This window comes from Hippichthys cyanospilos, chromosome 17 (genome assembly GCF_059441005.1).
Source record: "Hippichthys cyanospilos isolate Australia breed blue-spotted pipefish chromosome 17, RoL_Hcya_1.0, whole genome shotgun sequence".
Taxonomy (NCBI): Eukaryota; Metazoa; Chordata; class Actinopteri; order Syngnathiformes; family Syngnathidae; genus Hippichthys; species Hippichthys cyanospilos.
This window is the reverse complement of record NC_142385.1, coordinates 8,327,193-8,352,665: the sequence shown is the minus strand read 5'-3', so window position 1 is coordinate 8,352,665 and position 25,473 is coordinate 8,327,193. Positions and strand designations below refer to the sequence as shown.

General features: G+C 37.4%; 1 protein-coding gene across 1 annotated transcript; it reads right to left on the bottom strand.

The window, feature by feature from the left end:
* Window positions 1-499: 499 nt before the first annotated feature.
* On the bottom strand, window positions 500-25,130 carry LOC148409431 (poly(ADP-ribose) glycohydrolase). The gene is made up of 17 exons (XM_088439854.1): window positions 24,696-25,130; window positions 24,534-24,610; window positions 23,806-24,469; window positions 22,653-22,769; window positions 22,349-22,435; window positions 22,122-22,196; window positions 17,170-17,262; window positions 15,415-15,569; window positions 12,524-12,603; window positions 12,372-12,432; window positions 12,210-12,285; window positions 10,705-10,852; window positions 8,147-8,225; window positions 7,167-7,275; window positions 4,176-4,281; window positions 2,358-2,486; window positions 500-1,181 (listed from the first exon to the last, which is right to left on the bottom strand). The coding sequence occupies exons 3-17, from the start codon at window positions 24,391-24,393 to the stop codon at window positions 1,054-1,056; spliced, it is 2,031 nt and encodes a 676-aa protein (XP_088295980.1). The 5' UTR covers window positions 24,394-24,469; window positions 24,534-24,610; window positions 24,696-25,130; the 3' UTR covers window positions 500-1,053.
* Window positions 25,131-25,473: the final 343 nt, after the last annotated feature.

The window sequence follows — 25,473 nt, the reverse complement described above, 5'->3', positions numbered from 1 at the left end:
AAAGTTACCCAAAATTAACCTTATAAATCGACAGTTGCAGAGTGGATACACAACAGTCATATATGATTAACCTGAACCTGGTGACCAGATTATCGCAGCCTTTGCGTGTTCTTGGATCCCTTTCGGATATTCAGAATTGCTCCTCGGCTCACAGAAGCAGAATCGAGTAACCACTCTTATGCTATTAACTTATAACAATTTTAAACTGCACTAACCTCAATGGGTGGTCCCTCTTTTCTGAATAATTCTCTCTCAACCATCTGGTACCTGTCTCCATCTGCATCACAACTTTCTTACTACCTTTCACAAAATCTGCAAAATATCTTAAGCGTCATGTCTACTTACCTCAATGAAGTTGTGTTATTCGCACTGCCCGGCGCTTACCTTTGAATGACTCTTCCGTGACCCGCTCCTTATTTAATGAAGTGTCATGTACAGTTTATATAAGAAGAGGATGACCTTATTAAAGGATAAATGGGGAGGAAGCACACTTGCCTGCTCACAGCCACAGGACAGGAAAAGCTGTCATTTATTAATCAAATGGGAAAAAAATGTGTCAACTTAAAATACAAACAATACATGGCGGTTATTATTCAGTTCGTGTTCTTCTACAAATTAAGAATCCATCATGAATACAATCTAAATGCATGAACATTTTCTCTCCTCTTCAAGTCCATCTTTTTTTTTAATTCCCTGAGATGACCCCCAAGCTTTCCCAATGCCTCTAACTCGATTTCTGACAGCCAATTCAATTAGGTCAGTTTTGTGTGGGTGTTTAAAAAAAAAAAAAGGAACTATGACACAAAACGGATGGAAAACTTTGCTTCTAAAAACACACTTGTTGTACTGCAAAATTAGCAGCAAAATACACAGCATCTAAACCTTTCGCAGTAATCACCTCCTGCTGTTCTGTTTGGTGTTAACAACTGTTATTAGCTAAAAGTGTTTCAAAGGCAAAGTGAGATGGTTTTCAATTGCGGATGCCAGTTTTCTCATTCCAAAGGCACGGTGACTCACGGGTCACCTGACAGTAAAAATCATCGTTGGAGGGAGTCAGTCGCTAGACGGGGAGGAGCCGACCTGTCTGTAGATGAAGGAGTAGAGGCTGACGTCAGGGCGCCGATTGCTGCAGCCTTTGCACACATCACTATGGTACTGGACTATGAGATCGTACACCTCTCCTGTGACAGGAATAAAAGCAGGTTGTTAATGTTTACCGCCACCAAGCATGAACTTGAAAGGAGAGGTTAAGTTTTTTTTGTGTGTGTGTGTTGGCTGATTAGTTTGTTAGCAGGAGTAGAGCACTCTGCAAGAGTTTTTTAATGATTTTTTTTACATTCTACTTATGATAAATGTGCCCCTAAGTGGGGGCAAACAAACAAATAAACATGCGAACTTGCCAATGTCCTACTAGGACCCGCCTCTTAAAGGCAGATCCATGTTCACACAAACTTACAAAATTGATGCCTACAACTATGTCTTGAGTGTACCCAGAAAGTATTGAAATTTGTTGAAAAGCCAGACATAAATGTGGATAGATGCAGTATTTCAAACAGTGTAACGTATACCTGAGACCCAGCCTATTCATTTGTGTCCACTCTTGTGTCCATTTTATCTCAGCAAGAAAGCAGTTAATTGCCAAACACAAGAGAATTTACTGGAATATTCTCAGCACTACAGGGTAGCTTGAATGTGTCAAAAGATACAGAAACAGTACTAATGACTGTCTTAATACCAACCCTAAATAAACGGTAGAAGCCTGGATATGTATAATGAACCAGGAAGTACTACAGTTCTTCCTCCTTCATAATCACAAAGTCCCATCATTTTAGTACAGTGCTTCTCTATCATATTTTGCCAAGCCCCATAGGAAAGAGAAAACCTTTCATGCCCTCCCCTCTCGACCACTGGCCATATTACACATCTATAAACACAAGGATACCTAATTCTGAATCCTTTTTATCATTAACAAAAGAAAAAGCAATATGAAGTGTTTATATGTGTTACAACAATCTAAAAAAAAAAAAAAACAAGTGCATCAAAGTGCCTTACACAAGGGTAGATATTTAATTATGTTTGGGGTAAGAAGTGCTGAATTTGATTTTTGCAGTCTGCTTAAATTGGGACTAAGTGAGAGTTGTGACTTGAGCACATTACCAGCACCACTAAAAGTATAGCCCAGATGGTCATCATAATTTCAATCAAATGAGTCAGGTGGATTTCTTTAGGAGTGTTCAGACTTGGTGGGGTTCTGCAAAGTCCCCCCCACCCCTCCAAAAAAGTGCAATATTCCATGTGAGAAAAAGCAAAGTTGCATATAAAAAGACGGAGGTGGAACGCCACGGCGAGCCCCTCACCAACAGTGATGTGCCTCCGCGTGAGGAACGTGTGCATGTTGTGGACATCTGTCACGAGCTGGCTGTCTCCGAAGGTGAAATAAGCCACGTCGCGTCCCGCCTCGGCAGCTGCCAGCATCTGGAGCAGCGCTGGGTTGGGAAGAAAGGAAGTTGGCGTCAAGGCTCGGCTACAAGTACATGTTCAGAAAGTTTGAAATAACTTGCATAATTTCACAGGCACAATTAATCAAATTAATAGATAAATATACTCGATAATTGATCGTGTCACTGGTTGTGAACCTTTTTATATTATATACCCCATGTGAAATATTTTTTCAGCCAAGTACCCCCAACAAACAAACAAATAAATAGTCCTGGGCCATCCCTGTCTCATTTAATAAACTTTGAAACAACATTTGTAATGGTATCTCTAAATAGACTGTATTCAGCAACTCCCGAAGACAGATTGTGGTTTTGTTTTATTTCTGACAGCTGTCAGAAAAATTGCGTCAACAATGACAATGTGTAAATCTAGAATACAATTTAAAAATCAACTGTATTATGTTCCAATGAATTTGCTCTTAATGTAAAAAGAAAACCTTACTGTTCCTGTCACTGCATTAAAAAGCATTAAATTAGTTGAGCTGAAACCTTGTTAAAAGCTCACTGAGATGCCTTACCCTACTCAAAGGGGTTCTCAAAACCCTATTTGAAAACAACCGGATTGTTGACAGACCTAAAACAGTTCAAATCCAGACAGAATCAGTTCAAATCCTCAGAATTTTTGCTTCTTAACAGTCAATATTGTAAGATTTTTTGAGTCTTCATTGAAAGGAGACTAATAATCATTGTGTTGAATCAAAATAAGACATTTTTGTGTTTATATTTTAGCCGTTTTTTTACCGACCAAAACAGGAAACGAATCATTAAAAAACACACACATTACTGCCTTTTCTGCACTGTCAATTAAAAAAAAAGTCCTGTTTTTGAATGAAGGGTTTGATTAAGTTCAAACCTGTACTATCAGTTATTAAGACAAAATAATTGGCATAAACAGGTACTGTTGTCATATATTCAACTGATAATGAATGGTACCACAAAATTAAGCTGTCTCATTGGCAAAGTGGGGTTGACTGGGGAATGGTTTTAACCCCCACTGAGAAGTAAATATTTAAAGAGACTGAAAATACATTCAGCGGCCAAGTCATTAGCTAGATTACCTTATTATTTTATTTTTTATAAAAGCTAACAATATGATACAGTTGAGTATAACAATAAATTGTTAACAGTGCCACTCTGACAATGTCAGCCTGGGATCTTATTAAATTAAGCATGCCTACAAAACGAGGTACCCAATTTACAGTTGAGAATTTGCCTAAAGCTAAACATTTTCTTCAATTATCACCCAATTAGATTATCCGACAGGAAAGCAAGGTAGAGCACAATTACAAAGATTTCACCGGGAGGTGTATCATTAAGCAGACAGTAGATGATACAGGTCACGCCACATTATTAATAAATATGCGTAGAGATGTGCTTGCATTACAGCAGATTGTAGCAGCCGCTCTCCTCCAAACGGAAAGCCGAGGCAGAAGAGCAAGGAGCGGATTGATGGACTAGTGCTGGCGATCAATTTCACTATTAATGAACCGTATTAGCGCTGTCACTTGATCAATAGGAGGATGGCAACGAATAGGCCATAAGTAAATGAATGTATTCCCGCAAGACAAATGACCGCACTCCAGCGCTGGAGCCGCTCAGGCTGACATTTATTGCCTTCTATATGCAGGAAGACAATCGGCGAGGACAGATTTTGAGGCGCGTTGCGTCACGACTTGCCTTTAAGACGAGCATCACCTCCGAAATACCCGCAGCCCCAGTTTCCCGTGGCCACAGCGGAAAGGTTGTCGCTGTGCTCCCCGGGTCGGTCAAAGCCACAGTAGGCCTGAAATATAGTCAAACGGTTGACATCTTAGAAAATAATATACACAAGCAGAATACTCCAATTTTGCCTGGAACATTTCACCCTTAAGGCTCCTTAACATTTGGCGAATGCGAATGAACTGACTGGGCCATTATTATGGAAAATGGATGTTCAGTCATCTTATCGTATCTTTACTAATTCACACCAAATCAATGGCTGGTTTTGAAATCTGGTTTTTGAAATTTAGTGTTACTTTTTTCAGACCAATACCAGTAGGAGTACTCAAGTTTTGAGGAGTCACCTGTACTAATAACAAGTACTGATATAATTGGAACTTTTGATACATGACACCCTTGAAAAAAAAACCATAATTTTAATGACAGACTTGCATATATCTATACATATTTTTAAAACTAAACCTGCAAGAAATTACAGTAAATTTTCTTCTTTCTTCTAAATGGAATTGTCAAGTTCCTGATTATAAAACGGACAAAAGCAGGTGGCCAACACTGCCGGCTGCTGTCGCGGGTTCCGATACCTTGACCTATCATACCAATACCTGGTATCGGTACACGCCGATTACTAAAAAGTAAAAAAAAAAATAAACAAAAGAAAACTTCAAAATATGAATGCTATTATTTATCCCATATAACAATTTCAATTTTTGGTATCATGAAAGTTGACAAACGAGTTTAGTTTCACGGGCCACATAAAATGTTGTGGTGGACCGCAATTGGCCCCTGAGCCTTGATTTTGACACCTGATTCACAGTCAAAAAGGTCGACAATGCAAAGTGGAATTGAGGCAATTTGATTGATTTTGTTAGTTGATATTTTTAAGGTTAAATGATCTGGGCCCTTATGCTTTGGGGCTAATGACATTGCATCAATTATAAAATAGTAGGAAAGTGAATATAATGCGAAACACATAGTTCAAGCTTTTTCAAGTTATTAAACATTATTTTTACAAAGGTATAAAAACACAAATCCTAATCTGTCTTCAGCAGTCAGTTGCAACATGTTTGTATGATTATTTATAAAATTTCACAAGAAATGCGAGTACATTTTACCATAATTTCAAATCCGCTAGGGGTTTGGGAGATGTTATTTTAACTTAAAAAAAAAAAAGAACCTCTTAAATCACTAGAACATGTTCAGAAAAATGTAATAAAGGACTTTGTCCTTAACTTGAATTTTATTTTTTAATAAATGTACCTGGAATTGAATGTGTAGACTCTTAAAAATGTAAAAGACAATAATTTATCATTCAACTTAACACATTTATATTCATATAAAATAATTCTACAGTATATTCTTATAGGAACAGCTGATGTACCAAACACTAACATGAAGATTTGGATATAATACATAAACCAATCATTGAGGCTCCAGTCTTTCTTGGGGTCACCTTCCAGTTACAGGTCAACGGGAGGTTTGATGAGAACATTCCTCTTGCGCTGAATGCAATGCAAATTGAGTACAGTATGCAGCAATTCTAAAAAGTCATTCTATTTGCCTGCAGGCTTGCGCTTGACAAGTCATTCAATGCATGAGCACATACAGGTTAGTTGGCCTGGCTTAACATACATTTCTATCATATATCAAGCGTATGTCATTATACTTCCACAGCCACGGATGGAAGCACCATGAGTGGCTGACACAGCCCATTGCAAATAGTGGGTTGACTTCAGCACATTGCTTCTCACACCAGGCTTCTAAGCATATAGGCAACATACAACCCTGCCACATCACTCCTTTGACCGTTCATAAATCTGTCAAGCATCTACCCTGGAAGTAGGGTATTCCATAAGGGATTGATCCTTATGCATGTGCATTCCTCAAACCCTTGAGGCCTGTCAAACACCCCCCAAGCCGTCTGATGGCAGACTTGACAACGCCAATGTCTTCATTTCCCATTACAAATGGACCGCACCGCCAAACTGATTCGCTGCATACAAAGGCGCAATATTTCTTTTTTTTTCCAAAAATGTTTATATCGTATGAAGATTAACCATCTTAAGTGTATTAATGCTCAGTGATAGGCTGCGGTATATTCTGTACACGTTATTGTCCCATCTGTTTGCAACACGTGCTTCTCATCTCAAATATTTACATTGACAAACATAAACATCAGCCAATGTGCTAGTGATGCTGCTTATGATCTTACTGAAACTAACATGCATCAAAATGGTGAAAATCACTTTTTTACCATACTACTACTACATTCAATCCCAAAGACATATTTATATGTTTTTAAGTCCAAGCATTCAGTTCCAGGTACCTGTGAAAAAAATCATACATTAAGCTGTTACCATTATGTGTTTATTTCCTATTTAGAACAGCATGTACTGCAATCCATCTATGCAGTCCTTATCCATCTCACCCCTTTCCTTAGACAGAGCTGTCGAAGCAGAAAAGTGTGAACAAGAACTTTACCCCAGCTGTTGGATTAAAGCAGTGACGTATGGCTATCTGCGGTTGGGCTTTTGTTATGTCTTTATTGTGCAATGCTTTGCTGAATTTAAAAAAAGGCAAACGGGGCAGCGGATCACTGACAGACTCAGGAGCAAACACGGACGTGTGAGCTTTGCTGTCCCTTGCGAGTAAAAAAAAAAAGGTCAATCATGGCTGGTCTGAGTTTACTATTTTACAGTCTGGCATTTGGGTTTGTCTAGATCTTCTTTATATATTTCTCTGACAGGACCAATTCAGAAAGGCTGTAAATAACTGGCAGGGAAGGAGTTATATGAATTTCAACTCATTTTTGGCAGCTCATTTAAAATTGTTCTTTGATTTATTTAACCATCAATGGCAGTGAATTAGTTAATTTTTTGTACAGCAGCACAGATAGAACACATATAATAAGTGAACAGCCAAAGTTTCAAATAATATGAATCCAAAACAAACCTTATTGAGCTCCCGGTCAATTGCCTCTGGATGAAATTGTTCCATGTAGTTCTTGAATGGGATCGCGTCAATCGCTACAATTTCTGTGCATCTTCTTTGCCAGTTGTCTCTGAAACGAACGTTTGGTTAGTAATAAACTGGTCACATCTAAATTGTCATTTAGATGTCATTTGTCACCTTTTATATGGCTAGTGATAGAGTGGTTCAAACAATGACATTTCTAGTTACATCAAAACTTTGTAGCAGAACGGGCAAAAATTGATCACACAAAAGTATAGACAACACTCACATTTTTAAAATATACAATACAAAAAACACATTTAAAATTAAACACTTACTTTTTTATTATCAATACTGAGGAACCTAACTTCTTTCTGTTATGGCTACATTATTTGTAAATTAAAGCATTTAGGAAAAATAAAAAAACAAGTTGTTAAGAAAAAAAACCCTTTTTTTTCTAATTATCTAAATGACATGCTCCTAGCCAATAGTTGTTATGAAATACAGTATAGGCTGTTTCTGTCGTGAAATATGACGTAATAGGTGTTATTCAAATATTGATTTTGGCAACAAACCTAATTTATTTATTTTATTTTTTTAATATATTTCTTATTAAATTATAAGGAAATTATGTAGCCTATGACACCCCATCACAAGTTACATTCATGAATAAAATGTGATTTAGCATGCATAACACTGGTTTTAGTATTAGAAAAGAAGAAGCACGACGGATTGAATATTTTAGGTGATATATATGTTGTACATGGAATAATAAAGAGACAGGTTTAATTTACAACCATAAATCTTTCACAATTGCAGCTTCACAGTAATCCATTCACGCACTTGTTGGCGCATTTCAGTCTGGGCCAAGGTCACACGAGCGGACTTAAATCACAAACATGTCACCACTGCTAGCATGTGAAATACAGGCTAAAAATAGTGCTTAGGCGTCATTCCGTTGTGTGAATTTAGTTAAATACCTGGGTGTGTTGTCCTGTTGGCTCCCGACAAATTTGTAAGTCTGCGCGTAACCAGTGTATTTACTGTACCGCTGTGTACCTGCAAAGTAAAAGCAGACACGGTATTATTTGAATATTTTTGTTTCTTAATGTGGTACTGAACGCTAGGGCCCAAATCCCACATTCACCTGAGTGATAAAGAAGACGGACAAATGTTATCTGAAGCGGTCATGGTTAAAACATAAGGGCTGAGTTCTCATTAGAGCTCATTAGGACGCTGGCTGTCGAGAGCACTCGCTGAGACACTCTTCGCACTGCAGTGGATAAAGCGAGTGATTAGCAGTGGGGGCTTCATCTGTAAGTAGAGCGCATCGGGGAGGTGGAGCGAATCTCTTGAGCGCAAGGCCTGCGGGAAAAATTCGGCCAACCACATTACTTAATGTGGCCCGCAAAACAACTGGCATAAGCAAGGAGAAATTAAAATGACAAAGAATGACAAATCTAATGTCGCACGCTCCTCCCATTAGACAGAAAGTTTTAGGATTGTGGTTTTTTTTAACCTCATTTACTGCCATTGGCAGCTATAGACATAAAAAAACAGTTCGACTGGGGTGGCAGTGAAAAAAGTTGAGGAAAAATAAGTCTATAACATTACAATTTATAAAAATAAATAAATAAAACTGAATAGGTAAAATGTAACCATTTAAAACATTTGTGCAACATGATTTAATGCTGCTATTTAATACATTGTGCTGCTCCTTCTGATGAGCAGCAATGCAGCAATTCACAACAACAAAGAAAAATAGTTCTTCATAAACACGTAAACATGTTAATATATGATATTTTAAGCATTTGAAAAAGTGGTTCTCAAATGGTGATACGTGAAGTCACTCCAGGAGGTAAATGAGATTTCAAAATATTTGTATATATATAAAAAGTAGCAACCATGCGGAAATCCTTAAAAACTAATTATTAAATTATATAAATATTTCAGGAAAATATACTGGAAGTTCATAAAAACAAACAAAAAAGATATTCACGTTATTCATGATTTATAACAATGTATGTTTTTACATGACCAATTTTATGACATGTACAAAACCTTGCAGCAGCAATGAGTTTTAAAGTGTAATATAAAGTTATTTTTTCATATTTTTTTCCAATAGTTTGAAATACAAAAAAAAGGAATTTAAAATCTCATAAATTATTGGTACAGCACACTGAAGTCTTTTTTTCTTTCCAACACAAAACAGCATCTTTTTTTTTTTTTAATGACTCTACATTACTGAAAATAGGTTGCAAACCATTTTTTAACCAAATACTGATGCAATTGAGAGAATCATGCAGCTCCTTGGTATGATGGTAATATTTTTGACCGAAGAATTGGATCTAATCTAATCTTAAGAATCAATTCAATTAGGCCTGAACACTTTTGCAGATTTCACTGTGGCAGCAAGAGCCATTACATTTCCTCCTATGTGTGCCAAAAAGCATCACGGGATAATATGATTTACTGCATGGCCACAATGTAGCTACAGCTCGCATGCCGTAGCAGTGACAAGTGAGATACGAGGCAAGGTTTAATAAAAATGATGGAATGGGAGAGTCCATTAGTGGAGCAGGTCTTGGGTAGGACTTCCAGTTATATTTAATTGCCAGCTCCTGTAATCAAGTTAAGTGGAGGCAAGAGAGCAAGAGCAGGAGAAACTAGAAGGTGACTTCCTGAGGGGAACGCCATGGCTCGAATGGGGACTTGTGACGATGACGCTTTTGGTGCTTATAAATGGCTGTGCCTTAAAATAAACGATTGATTACGTCAAAGTCTGAAAAAGAGTAAACAAAAATTGCAGTCTCAGCAGGAGGCTGATGATCGCATGCTGGGACTTTCCGAGTTTTGTGCTTGTTAGGGCTGCTGTCGATTTGTCCTGAAGCATGCTTGCCCTGTTGCCGCCACTCAATCCTGAAGGACAGTTAGTGGGAATTACTCAGCAGTACAATCAGTCAAGCTCCATCTCCGCCCCACCAATCAGGCTCCCAGCAGACAACCAAGTTATTATTGAAGCCCTTGTTGAGGCAAGATAGGGTCAACGGAAGGCCTGCAACAGGTTCTTCTGTCTTATGATGGACGCAAACAGTATGTTCAGTAGGATAAAAGTATTATTTTGTGTCGTTTTTCTTTTAAATCATCGTACCGTGTCCCATCGCTATAACACGGTTCACCTTTCTTGGCTGCACTACTTTGTTGATATTTTTGATGTCCTCTTTTAAAGCATGAACACACATTGTGATTTGTGTCCTGATTGCTAATGAAAAACCTTAGAAAATTATACTGTGTGGTGAGAGGTTTTCCTGCTTTAAAACAAATATTAATATATGTATAAATTATATGAGAAAATAGCTAATATCTAAAATATCTATACAAACTGGAAAAACAGTATAATAAAAAACAAATGATAAACAAAAAACTTATACAATGAGCAAAAAAGACAGATCTTTTAATAGATAACACTTATTGTGATTTTTTTTTTTTTAACATAACCCTCAGGGTAAAGGTGGGAACAATGAGCTGAACTTCTCACCTGTTATGATCAGACACTCATCATGATCTAGAGCTTCAGTGAAGAGGCGGGACACGATAAGCTCAGGGTTGATGAGGAAACGGATCTCCTCTTGAACTAGGCCTGAGCTGGTGACTCCACCTCCCACAAATTTATTGGCAAAATCTACCTGAAAACCAAAAAGCCACTAATCACACCTCAAAAGAGACATATTGGTCTTGCAAATCCATATTTGTGACAAAAATCCTTACAACTCAATTGAAAAGGTAGCACTTGAGCCCAAAGGTGCTAAGAAATCCACTGCTGAGTGGAGCATTTGATGTCTTTTGTAGTATTTTAAGTAGGACCACCCCAGACATACACAAGTAAGAAAGCAGCCATGCGGAAGATATGATTCTCAATTTGAAGACTGTCAGTTGTTGCTCATTGCCCTGCAGACAGGCAGGAGCAACCACCGTCACCGTCCGTTTCGGGGCGGATGTTCTCAAACTGGTCACTCAATTCTGAGGACAGGCAGCCAGGCCAGCAAAGTCTACTTTGACAGGCTGTCAGCGCACCAGCCTACCCCGTCCCCGCCCCCGGCGGAGCGGACATCAATCTGGGCTGCACCGATCCCGGGGGCTGGTCATGAGCGCTCGTCAGCTGTCAGCTGGTGGCGACGGAAGGCAAACAAAAGGTGAAAGGCAGAGTGGGCCATCCTGACAAGAGAGCAGGAAGTGCGGCTGATGTGGAAAGCGGAGCGGGCTCGGAGGCCTCGACCCCAGCCCCGACACACCCTTTTGGATGCCATTTCCGCAGCAGTAAGCAATTTGGAGGAAAAGCTGCAGAACGTAGGGACTGGAGCTTTTTTACACAGCGATCCCGGTCACTTGCCCCATTTCGCTATCTAAATGCATCTCTGACACAGAACGCGGGAAGAGACCATTTTGCCACTTGTTGTCAAGTGAAAAGGACATCGCTGTTGCTCAAGGGCTAATCTAAACAATAAATCACCAATCATGTATTTTCTGTGTTTGGTCATGTGACATTTGCAAGCTGGGCCATGAATGGTCATTACCTCTGCCACTGTCATTTTCATTCGACAGCAAGGGGCAAAATGGCAATCAAATTTTATCACCTTGAGAGAAACAGAACATTTTTCTTTTCAAATGAAGAGCAAATTAATTGTTAAACACGAAGCACCTTTTGACTAAAATGTGTTATAGTGACTTTGTTCAGTTTTACACAGATACTCAATGTCATTCGTGACACTATTTTCTGTTCAAGTAAACAAGTAAGAAATAAAAGAGATTCTTTTATTTTGTCGATCTCCTGGAGTTGCTGAATAAAATACACCTAGCGATACAACTACAAATGTAGTTCTAAAAATTAATAACAACAAAGATGGCACAGTATTCTGTTTTAAGTTGTTTTTTCCCCCAACCAAAAATGCTCTGCGCTGGAGGGTACTTGGCAAAAGAAAAAAAATATCTCAAAAGGAGTAAATTATTGAAAAAAGGTTGCTCTATTCTATGCCTCCATCTTACCTGAAGCATTCCAAAACCATCATCCTCAATGGTGCCTTCGGATGCAATGTACAGCCTTGTGAGCAGGGTCTCTGAGCTAAAACAAACAAAAAAAAAAAAATAGTTATTGTATCGAATAAAGTAGCTTATATTAAAATGCTGAAAAATCAATGAAGTATACACCATTCCCAATCTGGAAGATTATCAAGGCTTTTTCGTGTAAATGTGACCAATCCAGTGGGCTCTGAAAAGCACAAAATGGAGGGAATACATTTGTCTTTGTGTATTAAAAAAAAAAAAAAAAAAAGCATATTAATGGTGCAAATTAAACTTACTCTGTTCTGTGACACTTTTGAAGTAGCACATTAGCGTTTTTAACTTCTCAATCTTACTGGATGAAGACCCCTGAAACAGCCTGGAAGGGAGAAAAATGTCAGATTTAATGAAGTACTGTATTTATTTGTTCTATTTATAACTATGGGTTGCCAATGACTCAAATTAATTTGATTAATTAACCATTTTAAAAACTTAAGATATGAAATTGTGAAATCCAAGATTTTGCTAGTGGTAGAATGCTTGGTGGGTGGTCTACTAGACAAGTTTACAAAAGATACTGACTACTTAATAGTGAAATTTAAAGATATGGTACAGTTGATTAGAATTTTTTAGCGGTAAAAGTTTATATTTTGTCTATAATCAACTCTTTTAGTGCCAGCCATTTTAGAACACATTCAGCCTAACAATTGAAAATATTTGAAAAATAAAAAACAAACAAACAAATAAATAAATAAATCCCTGGGATTGAATGTCTGGATTCTTAAAAATGTAAAATGACATTGATTAATGTCCAATCAATCACGGTTCTTCTTATGAGTATCACAAGAGCAACAAGAGTGCAATGATTAGTTGTTACCCGAGTCTTGAGCACAGGAGATGTCATTTTCAGTTGACAGTAGAAAAATGTGTTTTTAAAGGTATTTATTGTACGTGAAAAATCATTTAATTGTTAAATTAATTACAGACAAATGATTCACTTTTTACCTCTAAAAATGGCAAAATGAATGGACTACCCCATGAAGCATAAACTGTGAAAATTAAGTTTCCGTTAAAACTGATTTTATTTGTGTGTGAATATTTTCTACGGAATCTTTTTTTTTTTTTTTTTAATAAAACCTTCACATAAATTTTTTTGGGTTCATTTCTTTCGTCCAAAATGATTAAAGAAAAAAAAATTGAAATTTTATTTTTTGGCAATATCATCTGGCCCTAACTATATTAAATGTGAAAGTAGTTTTTTTTTTTTTTAAGATATTAAACATTTTAGTCGTCATTGCTCGACAGCGTCAATCCAAAATGAGCATCTTTGACAAAACCTTTGTATTGTACTTCATCCGACTGTTAATTCTTTTAAAACCAAAAATCCTATTTTTAAGCAATGGGGTTGTTTGTGGCATCACAACTGAATACAGTAAGCGGGGATTAGAGATAGGAGTCGTCCACTGTGTCCACGTGAATTCAGTCATGCTTTAATGTTTGATCTGAATTAGTTCAGCCCTCACTCAGGCTCTACTTTCAGTCACCCGCCGATTATGTTGGGTCGCTTTGGCCACAATGGAGTTGCCTCAGGCTTGCCTTCACTTGTACCACTTTGTAGCACTCTCACTCACATACAAAAAAAAAAAATAGCTGGAGATCGTGCCTCTTCCTTGGGGATACATTAAGACGTCATGATTTGCTTTTAAAGCAAGGAAGCGTGAGGTCAACCCCGTTTTCCTGACAACTAATATTCACAAAGCTGCTAGTGGCAAATTTTGAATGCACATTAAAGACGCTGTCTCACTCCTGTTTTCATGAGAGAAAGGGGAATGAAATGACAAAAGCTTGATACTCTGAAAGCCCCTCGGGGGGGGGACAAGGAATCTCATTCATCAGAGTCTCATTTTGTGTTTCCACTGGAAGCCGGTAGCAAGAATTCTGTCGAACAATCCTGAAGGTAAAATGTCTTTGACTTGACTTGCTGGTGAGCGCGAGCTTTTAAGTGATGACAGAAGGAAATATGGTCTGAGGGGAATGTACAGTTCATATAGATTTATATAATATGAAGTGAAACCACAAAAGTTGTGCAATTTCGAGTCAAAATTCCCTGGAAAGGATATGCCTCAAAAGTCACCTAAAACCATTACTAATCATCACTTAAACTCAGTGAACATAAAACAACAAAAACTATGGGATCTGCTCTGTTGATAAAAGCAATTACCGGTACTTTTTTTTGATTATCTATTTTTTATTGTGAGTAGAGCAAGATTTAGACGATTGTTTTATGGTGGCAGAATTTAACTTAACAGGAAACACCAAATGCAGGCTAACTAATAGCATGGATGTTGGGGCGTACCAAAAGAGCTTTGAAAAAGAATGGTGTACACCTAAGAAAGTTTTGACCACAAGTTTAAAATGATACCAGCTATATTTATTTTCATTTCTCTAAATCAATTCTTTTCAACATTTTCCCAATGATGTACCTCCTGTGAAATATGTTTTCAACATAGAACCACCTAATGTACACATAGCACTTTTGGATGAAAAAAAACTGAAAACAAGACTTTAAATAAAGCTATTTGTCATTTATAGTGGTATCTCTAGGCATAATTTACTCAGCAACTCCAGTTACATCATCTGTTTTGATTTCTAATTCGTCTGCTGAAAAAACGAGAACAAGAGAAGTCAATGAAAAACAATTTATGAGTAAGGTGCTTCATGTTCCAGGTCATTTGCTCTTAATTTGAAAATAAAAATGTACTGTTCCTGTCACTGCATTAAAAGCATGAAATTAAATTTGCTGAGAGCTGCAGAAAGCCTGGTAAAATCTCACATACCTGTATATAATAATCACTGCTCTAAATTTCAAGAAACAACAATAGGTTCAAAATGATAAATACATTTTCCGAGTATCAATTGATAAGCACAAGGTTTGTTAGCTTACATATATAAAAAAAAAAAAAATCTTGATATGAATGAAAAAGCGATGCCACTGCACACTGTCACAGTCTTCTACTAAACAGCCAGCGGCGTTCTCCATCTGACTCGATGCTAATCTAATTTTCTCCTCCATTTAGGTAATTACACCGCAATGCCATAAGAGATTGTGGGGGCTTGTCTGAGCGGTGATGTACGGACTTAGTTTGCATGACATCTTCAAGCCAGCTACAGTACTGTGCTTCAGCATTACCTGAAGAAGTTGATGTCCGGGTAGTTGCCGTACTCGCTGCGTCGAGAATTGCGGCGTGGGAAGGTGCAAAAGAAGGCGTTGGCGAGCAAACAGGCCACCTGCTCCTGCGACATGCTGATGGAGTGGCTGGTGCCCCTCTTTAGAAGCGGGATGGGCTGGAAAATACGGAGCAGAGCGGCATGACCGCAGAGGAAGGTCAAAATCATTTGTTTCGTCCATTTGCCAAATGAGATGTTGAAGGATGTCGCGGAAGAGCCCTAATTTGGCGCCGCTTTCATCCGCCTCTTGAATCATAGTTACAATCAGGGGGCCTCAAATATAGAAAGTAAGTAAAGCTGTAGAGGGAATTCTGTTGTTCGGACCTATAGGCACATAGACAAGCCTCTTTCACAGATTTTATGTTAATTTGCAGAACCAGGGAAACGTTTCCCCGTTTCCTGCAGCAGCAATGTAAATACAATCTGTATATTTAATTGAAATAAACGATAATGTATCACACAGCAGTAGGGCTGAACAATTTCAAAAAATATTTCAAAACGAAAGTGGTTAGTGGTTTCCTCAACATTGTGATTTAATATGCACTGATTTTTTTTTTTTTAAAGGTCTTTTTCACATATATTTTACAAGCAGTAAAGTTACTTGTATCACCACAAGCAATTTCAAATTTAAATGTATTGGTCTCCTATGTTAGTCTTATAGTAATGTAAAGAAAACTGACATAAAATTAAAATGAAATGTCACATGCTCAAACTCATTGAGTCACGATTGGTCATGATCCAAGCAACTGTGAAGTCAATTTGAGTCAGCAAGAAGGGACAAAATGGATGCAACCTGAGATAGATTAATTCAGATTCCACAAACGCAATATTAATCCAAATGTAGGAATATAATTGTAAAAAAAATATTTGACTTGACATCCTCTGAACTTGTCAAGCCCAATGGATCTCATATGGGGGGCCATGTACCACAGAAAAGACATCAGTGGCTATGTGTGATTATATTAGGGTTTCAGCAGGTATCAGCAAATTAAATTTAATGATTTTGAATGCCATTACAAAAACAGTATGCTTGTATTTTCAAATTAAGAGCAAATTAATTGGAACTCAAAGCAACTTATTGCTAAAATGTGTTAGAGTGACTGCTTTGCAAATGTTTATTTTGTGAATTTTATACAGCTGTGCATCGACATTAGGCAGACCAGTCAAAAATACAATTGATGAGGTAATACAGTGAACCTTCTGGAGTTTCTGATGAAAACTGATGTCAATTTGAATTTGATAAGTGTTTCAGTCCTATGAGGTAGCATAATTAAAGTAATACCTGTGTTTGTCTGAAAAACACTTTCAATCCATGAATATGAAAACAGTAAGGATGGAAGTAAATTAGGTGTGTGTCTCCTTGTGCTGTATACAAAAACACTCGAAAATAGATGGAAAAATGCTATCACTTACTGGCAGTGTGAAAGAGGGTTTGATGATAAATTTAATGTTTAATCAACCCAGCTAGAAACATTCTTATGTAAATGTAATTAAGGAATTATCATTTTGAAATCCCCTCAGATGCACAAATTGGTCCATAATGCCCATAAAGAGCGCCCGTCAATAACTAGGATCCTTGACTTCACACTTTTAGTGTCGTTTGGGATTTTCTGTCATGCTGTGTGTGACCCCTTGGGGTCAATTGGCGGCCATTGCGGTGCATGGATGCTGCCTCTTTGGCGCTCAAGTGAATTCGCTGGTTAGTGATGACTGTTACCTTGGTGCACAGCTCCGACGCCCTCAGCGCTAATTGCACCAGCTTTGGCAACAGGGAGCCAAACAGATGTTCGGTGGCGGCAGGCTCCAGGACCTTGGAGAGAGAGAGAGCAAAAGAGAAAATATCTGTTTATGTTTGTTGCCTTGCCATGAAACACATGTGACATTATTAGCCAAGTATGAGAATAAATGTTTGATTTTACAAAGGCTACAGCAGCTTTTAGGGAAGCTTTTTTTAAGATACGTTCCATGCATCACCATTTGTCTAAACATGGCATGATGATTAAGATTCTGTTTGTGGAATGTGAATTAAAAAGCAAAATCAAACATTTTTATCCATCTCAGAGGGTGGCCATTTTGCCACTTGTTGTCAAATGAACAGTTGCCAGGGCTCAAGTAACGACCAACCACAACTCAGCTTGCAAACATCAAATGACCAAAATCCCAAAACACGTGAGCTGTGAGTCGTCGTGACCACAGCCCGAAGCAACACTGACGTCCTTTTCAGTCAAAAGCAAATCGCAAAGTGGCCGCCCCCTAAAATAGATAGACAGGTGATTTTATTGCTTAATTAATATTCCACACACTAAACATTAATTAAAATTTCACGTTTAAACTACTGGGATTACATAGAACATATTATTGTGAAGATTATTTTTGATGACTTCCCTTTAAAATGTGTAAATAAATATTTACAGAAATGATCACTGTATTTTTTAACAAGAATAAAAGAGACAGTATTAACAAACTGGACTAAGTAAAAAAAAAAAAAAAAGAATCTGCATCCAAAATAAATAAGTAAAATAAGTAACTGTCCAAAATAATTATTGCAAACGGCAGTTACCATAAATTTCAAGTGATCAATCATTTAAGTAGTATAATTGAGTTTTTTTTTTTAATAACGTCCTAACAACTACTAAGACAATAAAAATTCAACGTTTTAAAATATCATGCACCACCCTGTTTAAAGACAGTGTACATTTAAAAGAATAAGTATTTATTGACTTTGCAGAATTGGATTACATTTAATTTACTTTTGCAAAAACGTTTCCCTTCCCAAAAATCTTAACCACTCAAGTTATATTTAACATTCACTTCTATTCATGACTTTAAATGTAAAAAATCCTCTTTGACTGGGCTGGCAGGAACAACAACTTTTAAATATAATGGCTAACAAGCCAATAAATCACCTGAATTCAAATAAATACTTTGCATGTTAAGACAGCACAGTCAAATGGATCGTTGGTTACTATTTCAGTCAATGGCAGTAAATGAGTTTAAAAAAAAAAACAAGTGTGTGTTTTTGTTTTGCTGTAATTTCTTGGCAGGATGCCTGAATAGCCTCAAAGAGCTGCCATTCACTGCCAGCCCCATTAAAATCTTTGACGTCTATAGCCATCAATTGCAGTGAATGAGTTAATCCAGGTAGCATTGCACTTCCACAACATTTGTATTTATCTCTCTAAAAAGCCAACAATTCAGCTAAATTCAAATCAATCATTTACATGTTAAAATAGTGAAGTCCAAAATTTCGAGATCATATTAAAACCAAGAGAGTAACAACCAAATAAGGGGACATGTCTTATTAAATATGACATATTTACTCTCAAACAAATGTCAAGAAGATCAATCACGAAGCGATCTCATCAGTAGCGCTACGCTCAGCCAAGTCATTAAAAACTCCTTCCAGTGGTGTGGGGGTGCGAATGCTAACGGCACTGGCTTGCGGAGGACTTGCCAGGCCGAGGAGCTCGGGACATTTGTACTATGGCAAAGGAAGCCTGACTAAATTCTGTCATAAAAGAGTTCAATGTGATGAATGAAGTCACTTGGCTCGGATGGAACCGAGCCTGTACGGGCCCTTTTAAATCAGGGCCAGGCCGTGCATCAAATCAGCTGGACTGAGTCAGGCCTGTACATCACGCCAAACTGACAACATAGTCAAGAGGGTTGCATGAACCAGTGTGTGTGTGTATGTGCCTTCTGTTTCTATTCCCCACAGGTCCAAGCGGTAAAACAATCTGCTTGGCTGCCTGCGCAAATAACACATACGCAGGCTCGTAAATACGGCCAAGGAAAACTGTCCGTCAACAGCTTTTGTTATGCGTGAAGAGTGTCTGCGCTGAGATGAATATTCAAGAGAGACGCCGGGCCCGTCACTCTGTGCCACTCATGTCGGCTTCCCTCTGACACTCAAATGCATCCTGCTTCAGTCTTAGACACAAATGTAGATAGAAAAACCTTACTGATTAGACTTTGGATAATACTAGAACCTATGCAATTATAATAACTGTTATTTATAAAGCTAGAGATCTCATCTGCCCGGGACTTTCAGAATGAGTTATGCTAGTTGTTCAAAGTCTACACACCTGTGTTTTGTGTTATAAAAATGAGAACTAGATGCTGAAATGATTTTCTTTCTTGGCCCTTAATAATTACCCATTTAACATGAGTAGTAGCTTTGATTGGAAAACTAGGGAATTAACTAAGTTTAAATTTATTAGTACTATTTTCACATTTAGAATGTTTTGATTTTTCATAAACTCAATATTTTTATTTAGCTAGTGACTATGTCACATTTAATCAACATTTTATTTATATATTGCATGTAATGTTGTAAACTTTTTCTTTTTTTACAGTATAGTTTAAAAGCTTTTTAAAATGTGATAAGTTGGTTGCACAAACTTAAAACTGCGTATAACCAGCATGAGACAGTGTTTATAAAGAAACAATCTCAAAGCCATGTAAAGTGGGAGTTGACACCCACTTTCCATAATTTAAAGTGCCTCTGATTAACCCTACATAAACTTCAGATGTATTATTGGCTATTCAATGCTTAACTAAAGTTCCTGGTGCTCTTTTGAGAATTAACTGTGTTGTATTTGCAGCAAAAAACCTATAGAGAAATATGGCCAATTATAGTTTCATTGCACCATAATACATTTCCCAACATGCTTTTGGTCGACTTTTATGTTCCACGGGTCATATTAATGGTGATGATGATAATGATGAATACGTTTAAAAATGATATATCCTGGTCTTATTTAATGCAAAAAAATTGACATTTCAACTAAATCGTGTAGACCTTTGATAGCAGCACATTAGCGATGTTTTAGATAAACACTGATTCTGGACTGCTTATAATAATGTTAACAAAGACACTAAAAAAGTAATAAAAATTGTGAAAGTGATGGTAAAATTAAACTCTAATATATATATACATAGCATATCTAAAGCTGCAGAGTAACATACAGTTTTAATAAAATGTCAGCAATTAAGCCGAAGAGATGGCATCAAAAGTCCATGAACATTTGCAAATTTTGCATGGCTCAAAAGCTGTCAAGACTGTGGATTTTACCCCCCATTCTAAAATAATTTATGCCGTGCATGTGACGCCCGATTGATTCAACACTAGAAAAGGGGCGGGGTAAAGTGTTTCCTAATGTCAGCCATTTTCCTTCCTGACAAGTAACCAAACGTGACCTTTTGGGCAAGAGAAGAAATTATTACTGCACACACCCACATTGCAAGTGAAGGGTGGCAACATTCTTCTTGTACAAAATCCATTACCCCCTCCCCCCCATCCCCTCAAAGATTGGCAGCAACACATTTTTCATCACCGCATCAGCAAGGAGGGAAAAATAAGTTTGTTTGTTTTTTTTGCATCAAAACGTAATGTGTGAGATTTTTTTAGAGAGAGAATATGACTTCTTAAGATTTCTCATGTTTACAAGCTCAGGAGAGATTTCTCCTATCACCTAGCCTGTCTGCGTGAACAAATGGAATATTCCCACCGCCTCCACAACCAGACAGTCGATTCAGCCCTTACTGGTTCTCTACACGCAGTGACGCACACACAAAAAAAAGGAGGAGGAGGGCGCAGGGGTACGTCAAATCTTCACATGATGAATGGCCTTTAAGAGGGGTTCGGAAAAAACACTGACATGTATGTCGATCAAACTTCTATGAGTGGGTTTAGGTGATTATTTTGTTGACCTTTTAACTGTTAAAAAAACTGGAGGCCATAAGAGAATTAAATGCACTCATTAATTATGCCTTTACCAAGATAATTATGCTATTCAAAAACTTTTATTTAGCCCTCCCAGAAAAACTCCATCTTACTTTTAATCCTATTGAGGACAAGTGATTAAAAAAAAAATGGAGGGACAGATGTTTTCAGCCGGTCTCGTCATGTCTTGTGTTGTTGAACACATTTAGTCTTATTTCAGAAGGTCAAAGTGACAATTTACTGCTGAAATAGGCTTAAATGCATTTCCTATGTTTTGTGCAACTAAATCTGCCTGGGATCAAATTAACATGTGCAACTGTGTGCACAGGACAGGACAAGCTAGACAAAAATATGTGCATTGCTTTGTCTATCCAGATGCACCCCCTTGAAAAAAAAAAGTTTGTCGTGTAAAATAGGCTAGTTATTCTTTTGTAAATACGTAATAAATAGATGCTAAACTTGTTCAGTCATTTTCAGTAATAAGAAATGCAGAGTTTGTCTATGATCAGTTGTATAGCTAAATTACATTTACACAATTTTGCCAGTTGGTGTCCACTGAAAAGGACATAACGTGTGCTCAGGTAAAGACCAATCATTACTCAACTTGTGAACGTCACATGATAACAGGTGAGCCTTGATTGGTTGTCATCAAAGTCCTGAGCATATGATTCATTTTTCTGTCCTTTTTTTAAGGTAATAATCGTACATGAAAAATAACAAATACATTAGTGACGAAATACCTTTTTACGGCTGAAATTAAAAGTATCCTTTGAAAAGGCTCAAATGTTTTAAATGTGTTAAATAGGCTGTATAATATAAATGCAAGTGAATATGTGAATATCGCTGCAATAACAACTTAAATTCCCTCACAGGAATGACACATAATCTAGCAAGCTTCATTGAATGATACATTTTCTGTACCGTTAATACAGTATATGCTTTACCTTAGTACAGTACATATGCAATGCAGTGAAGTCCCACTTCTTGGCAGTAGAAGCGCAGTATTTCAATATTGCATCCTGCAATACATAAAAAAGTAAACAAAAAAAAACTCGCAATAATTCTTTATTCATTTAACGTGTGAGTAGGTCTGATTTAACAGAATAAGGACGCCACCTAAAGGCGTAATATGGTAATGACAACAACAACAGCACGTTGGGAAATAACTTGCCTTTAGTTCTGGAGTGCTTCGGATTCTTCCCGTCAAAGTCCGTTTAATCAGCTCCCACCGACTCTTGTTTTGGAGTTCTCGTGTTTCCTGTGAAAGCAGCAATATAAGAGCCTTGCAAAATCCGTTTTACAAACTAGTTGTAAAAACACAATATCAAGTACAAAGGACCTGAAGGGCCCACCAGTTTAGAGTGTATACAAAATCGTGCCCAAAATTAGCCAGAATAGGATCTAGCTAACCTACGACCCTCATGAAGAACGATGTTTCAGAAAAAGAACGTATAGCTGGATAAGCGTGATATTACCTCATCTTGCACAGGAAAAAGGTTCCAGCTTGAACATGGCATTTTAACATGGACATCATCCCAGGTATCGTGAAATGTGGCAGGATATGGAACAGTTGAATGGGCAACACGGTCAGTCTGTAGATAACAGGGAAAGAGAACACACATTAAAAATAATAAAAATAATAATAAACAGTATTTACACACACACAAAAAAAATGAGATTCGGTTTAGTTTCCTTCTAAAATCCCACGCAAACGCTGAATACATCCTCCTGAGACCCAATGTCTATTACAATGGACACAAATGTATTGCCTGGACCTCAGGAGGAAATCATGTAACAGTGTACAAATTAATCAATTAATTCACAAATAACTGACTACCAAATTAATCGATGATTATTGGCGAGTTGAGAATTAATATTGTCCAAATGCTCAGAATTCCAGCCTTTGAAAAGTAAATATCTTCAGATTTATGCAATCCTCCATTAAACCAGACTGATTGCCTTTGTGAATAATTCAAATTAGACATTTGTAAACATCTATATTTACTTTGGTAATAAATTATCAACATTTTTGCAGATTTTCTAGTGTTACAGCTCAAAACAGCAGCAAAATGATTAAAAATGTGTTTTTTACAATGTCAACTTAAAAAACCTAAAAAAAGGGGTGGAAAAGTGGGATCCTATGATTGATTACTAAACACATTAATTTATTTAATCAGTTAATTAATTCACTGAAATCAACAGCTCCTTTATACAAGCCACAAGGCAGTAACTGAGGTAACTGCTAATTAATTTTCATTATCGATCAATCGTTTAGAGACGTATTGTCGTCTAAATGCTCAGTCTTGAATAATATAGTCAGGTATTTTTAGTCCACTGAAAACAGATTATCTTTTTGTTGGCTCAAAATAAAACATTTTTAAAAATCTGATTCTACTTTGGAAGCAATGACAACAATTTTTGCCGATTATCTGACACCGTGACCAAAACAGAAACCAAAACATCATTTTTTTTTCAATATCAATTTGGAAATGAAATGTCCTGTTTGTAAATAAAAGGATGGAAATCAAAACAGGTTTTTGAAATAATGGCCCTGTTAGTTGACAGCTTAATCAATGACTCAAATAATTGTTAGCTGCAGCCCTGATATGATGAAGTAGCATCTCAAACCCTTATCATCACAGTATGGACACCAGGTAAATCCTTCAGCGGAGGAAGCGGTCTGCCGCATTGGGGCATCCTTCGCAGCTCGTCGATTGGCGTCCCGAGCCAGGTGGGATCATCTTCCTCATCCGTGTCCTGTATTTCAATGCACGTATCATGCTCGTCTTGTATGGAGCCTGCGGACGAAGTCCCGAAAAAGAAGTCTGTTATTTTTGCTTTGAGGAAGCACCCCGTGCTCGTGGAGCCTGATGCCACTTCCTGTCTCTCTGAACTGCCAGATTGGAGCATGTGTTGACCTTCTGAATCCATCAACAGGGTGGGGACAAGGCCGCAATTCAGGTCTTGAGGTGAGAGACGTTGGGTGTCTTCATCTGAGTCCGATATCTCATTGTGACCACAGTGAGAGATATCGCGGGGGCTTTGAGGGCAATCTTCATCCATCACTTCAGATGAGCTTGTGTTTGGGGTGGGTTTCAATAACCATCTTTCCAGAGTGTTTTTGGAAATTTGCTGCCTGGCGACAATCCTTCGATGGGAATTTTTGGTCTTGACGCCTCGCAAACTATCAACGTTAGCCTTTGTCCCTGAAGTCATCTTTGTGTTGTTCTTTTCTTGTGTTGTTCTTGATCTAGTTATGTCCCATTATCGCTGAGATTAGATCATGTTGAGTCTGCAGAAGAAAAAATATGATTAGTTTTAAATGTATTTCACTTTTTTGAAAATGCGTAGATTACCTTCGATTGATGATTTTGATGCGGACGTTGGGGTTACAGTCCGGACTCTCTTTACTGAAGGTTCAAAATCTGTCATTCTATAAATTGAGTGGAAAAAAATAAAGGTAAACATAGACACACACTGCAAAGTCACACATTATACACTTAGGTATTACTACTCACAAGGAATCTTGACTTTAGCCAGTTGCTTCATTAACAGAAAAATTAACGGCTCATGTAAAACCTGTATGTCACATAAATTGGTCTCAGAAGTTCGTTAGACGCATAGTCGCGCTAATTGGACAATTTGCTTTTATTTAGTCTCCAAAATACTACAAAAATAATGTAGCCTATAGAATTTGGCTAATGTATTGAGTCGAGTAAACACCAGAAACAGGATGAGCGAATTAGCTCGCTAGCCAGCTTTAAAATAAACTCACGCATTCGGTGAACACACGGTATAGAAGTGAGACACATGAATTGGAAACGTTATGAAAGACTCGCCACTTGCTGCTCAAACTAGCATTGTAAATTGAAATAAAAAGCGCAATATAACATGACCTATGCTCAATAATTATTTGCTGTGGACTTCAAACTGTATACTGTACTTCCGTGTTGTGTGACGTCACGTCTCGTTTGTTGTCGCGATAGTTAAACGCCGAAGCAGCCTCTTACGTACGATGCAAATTGTATTACATTTTGTTGAATTTGATTTTAATAGACTCTTCTATATTTCTATTTGCATTTAAAGAAATAAAATGTTCACCTGAAATGGCATGACAGAAGAAAATTATTATTTGATTAAAACTATGTTTGCATTTATTGCTGTACGATATTACTTCAACTTAAAGTAATAGCCTGAAAATATTTTGCTGTTTGGTTGGAAACTGTAATTTGCAAAATACGATAGAAGAAGTAGATTAAAAGAAGTGAACGTGTAAAATACAGGAACGCATTTGGC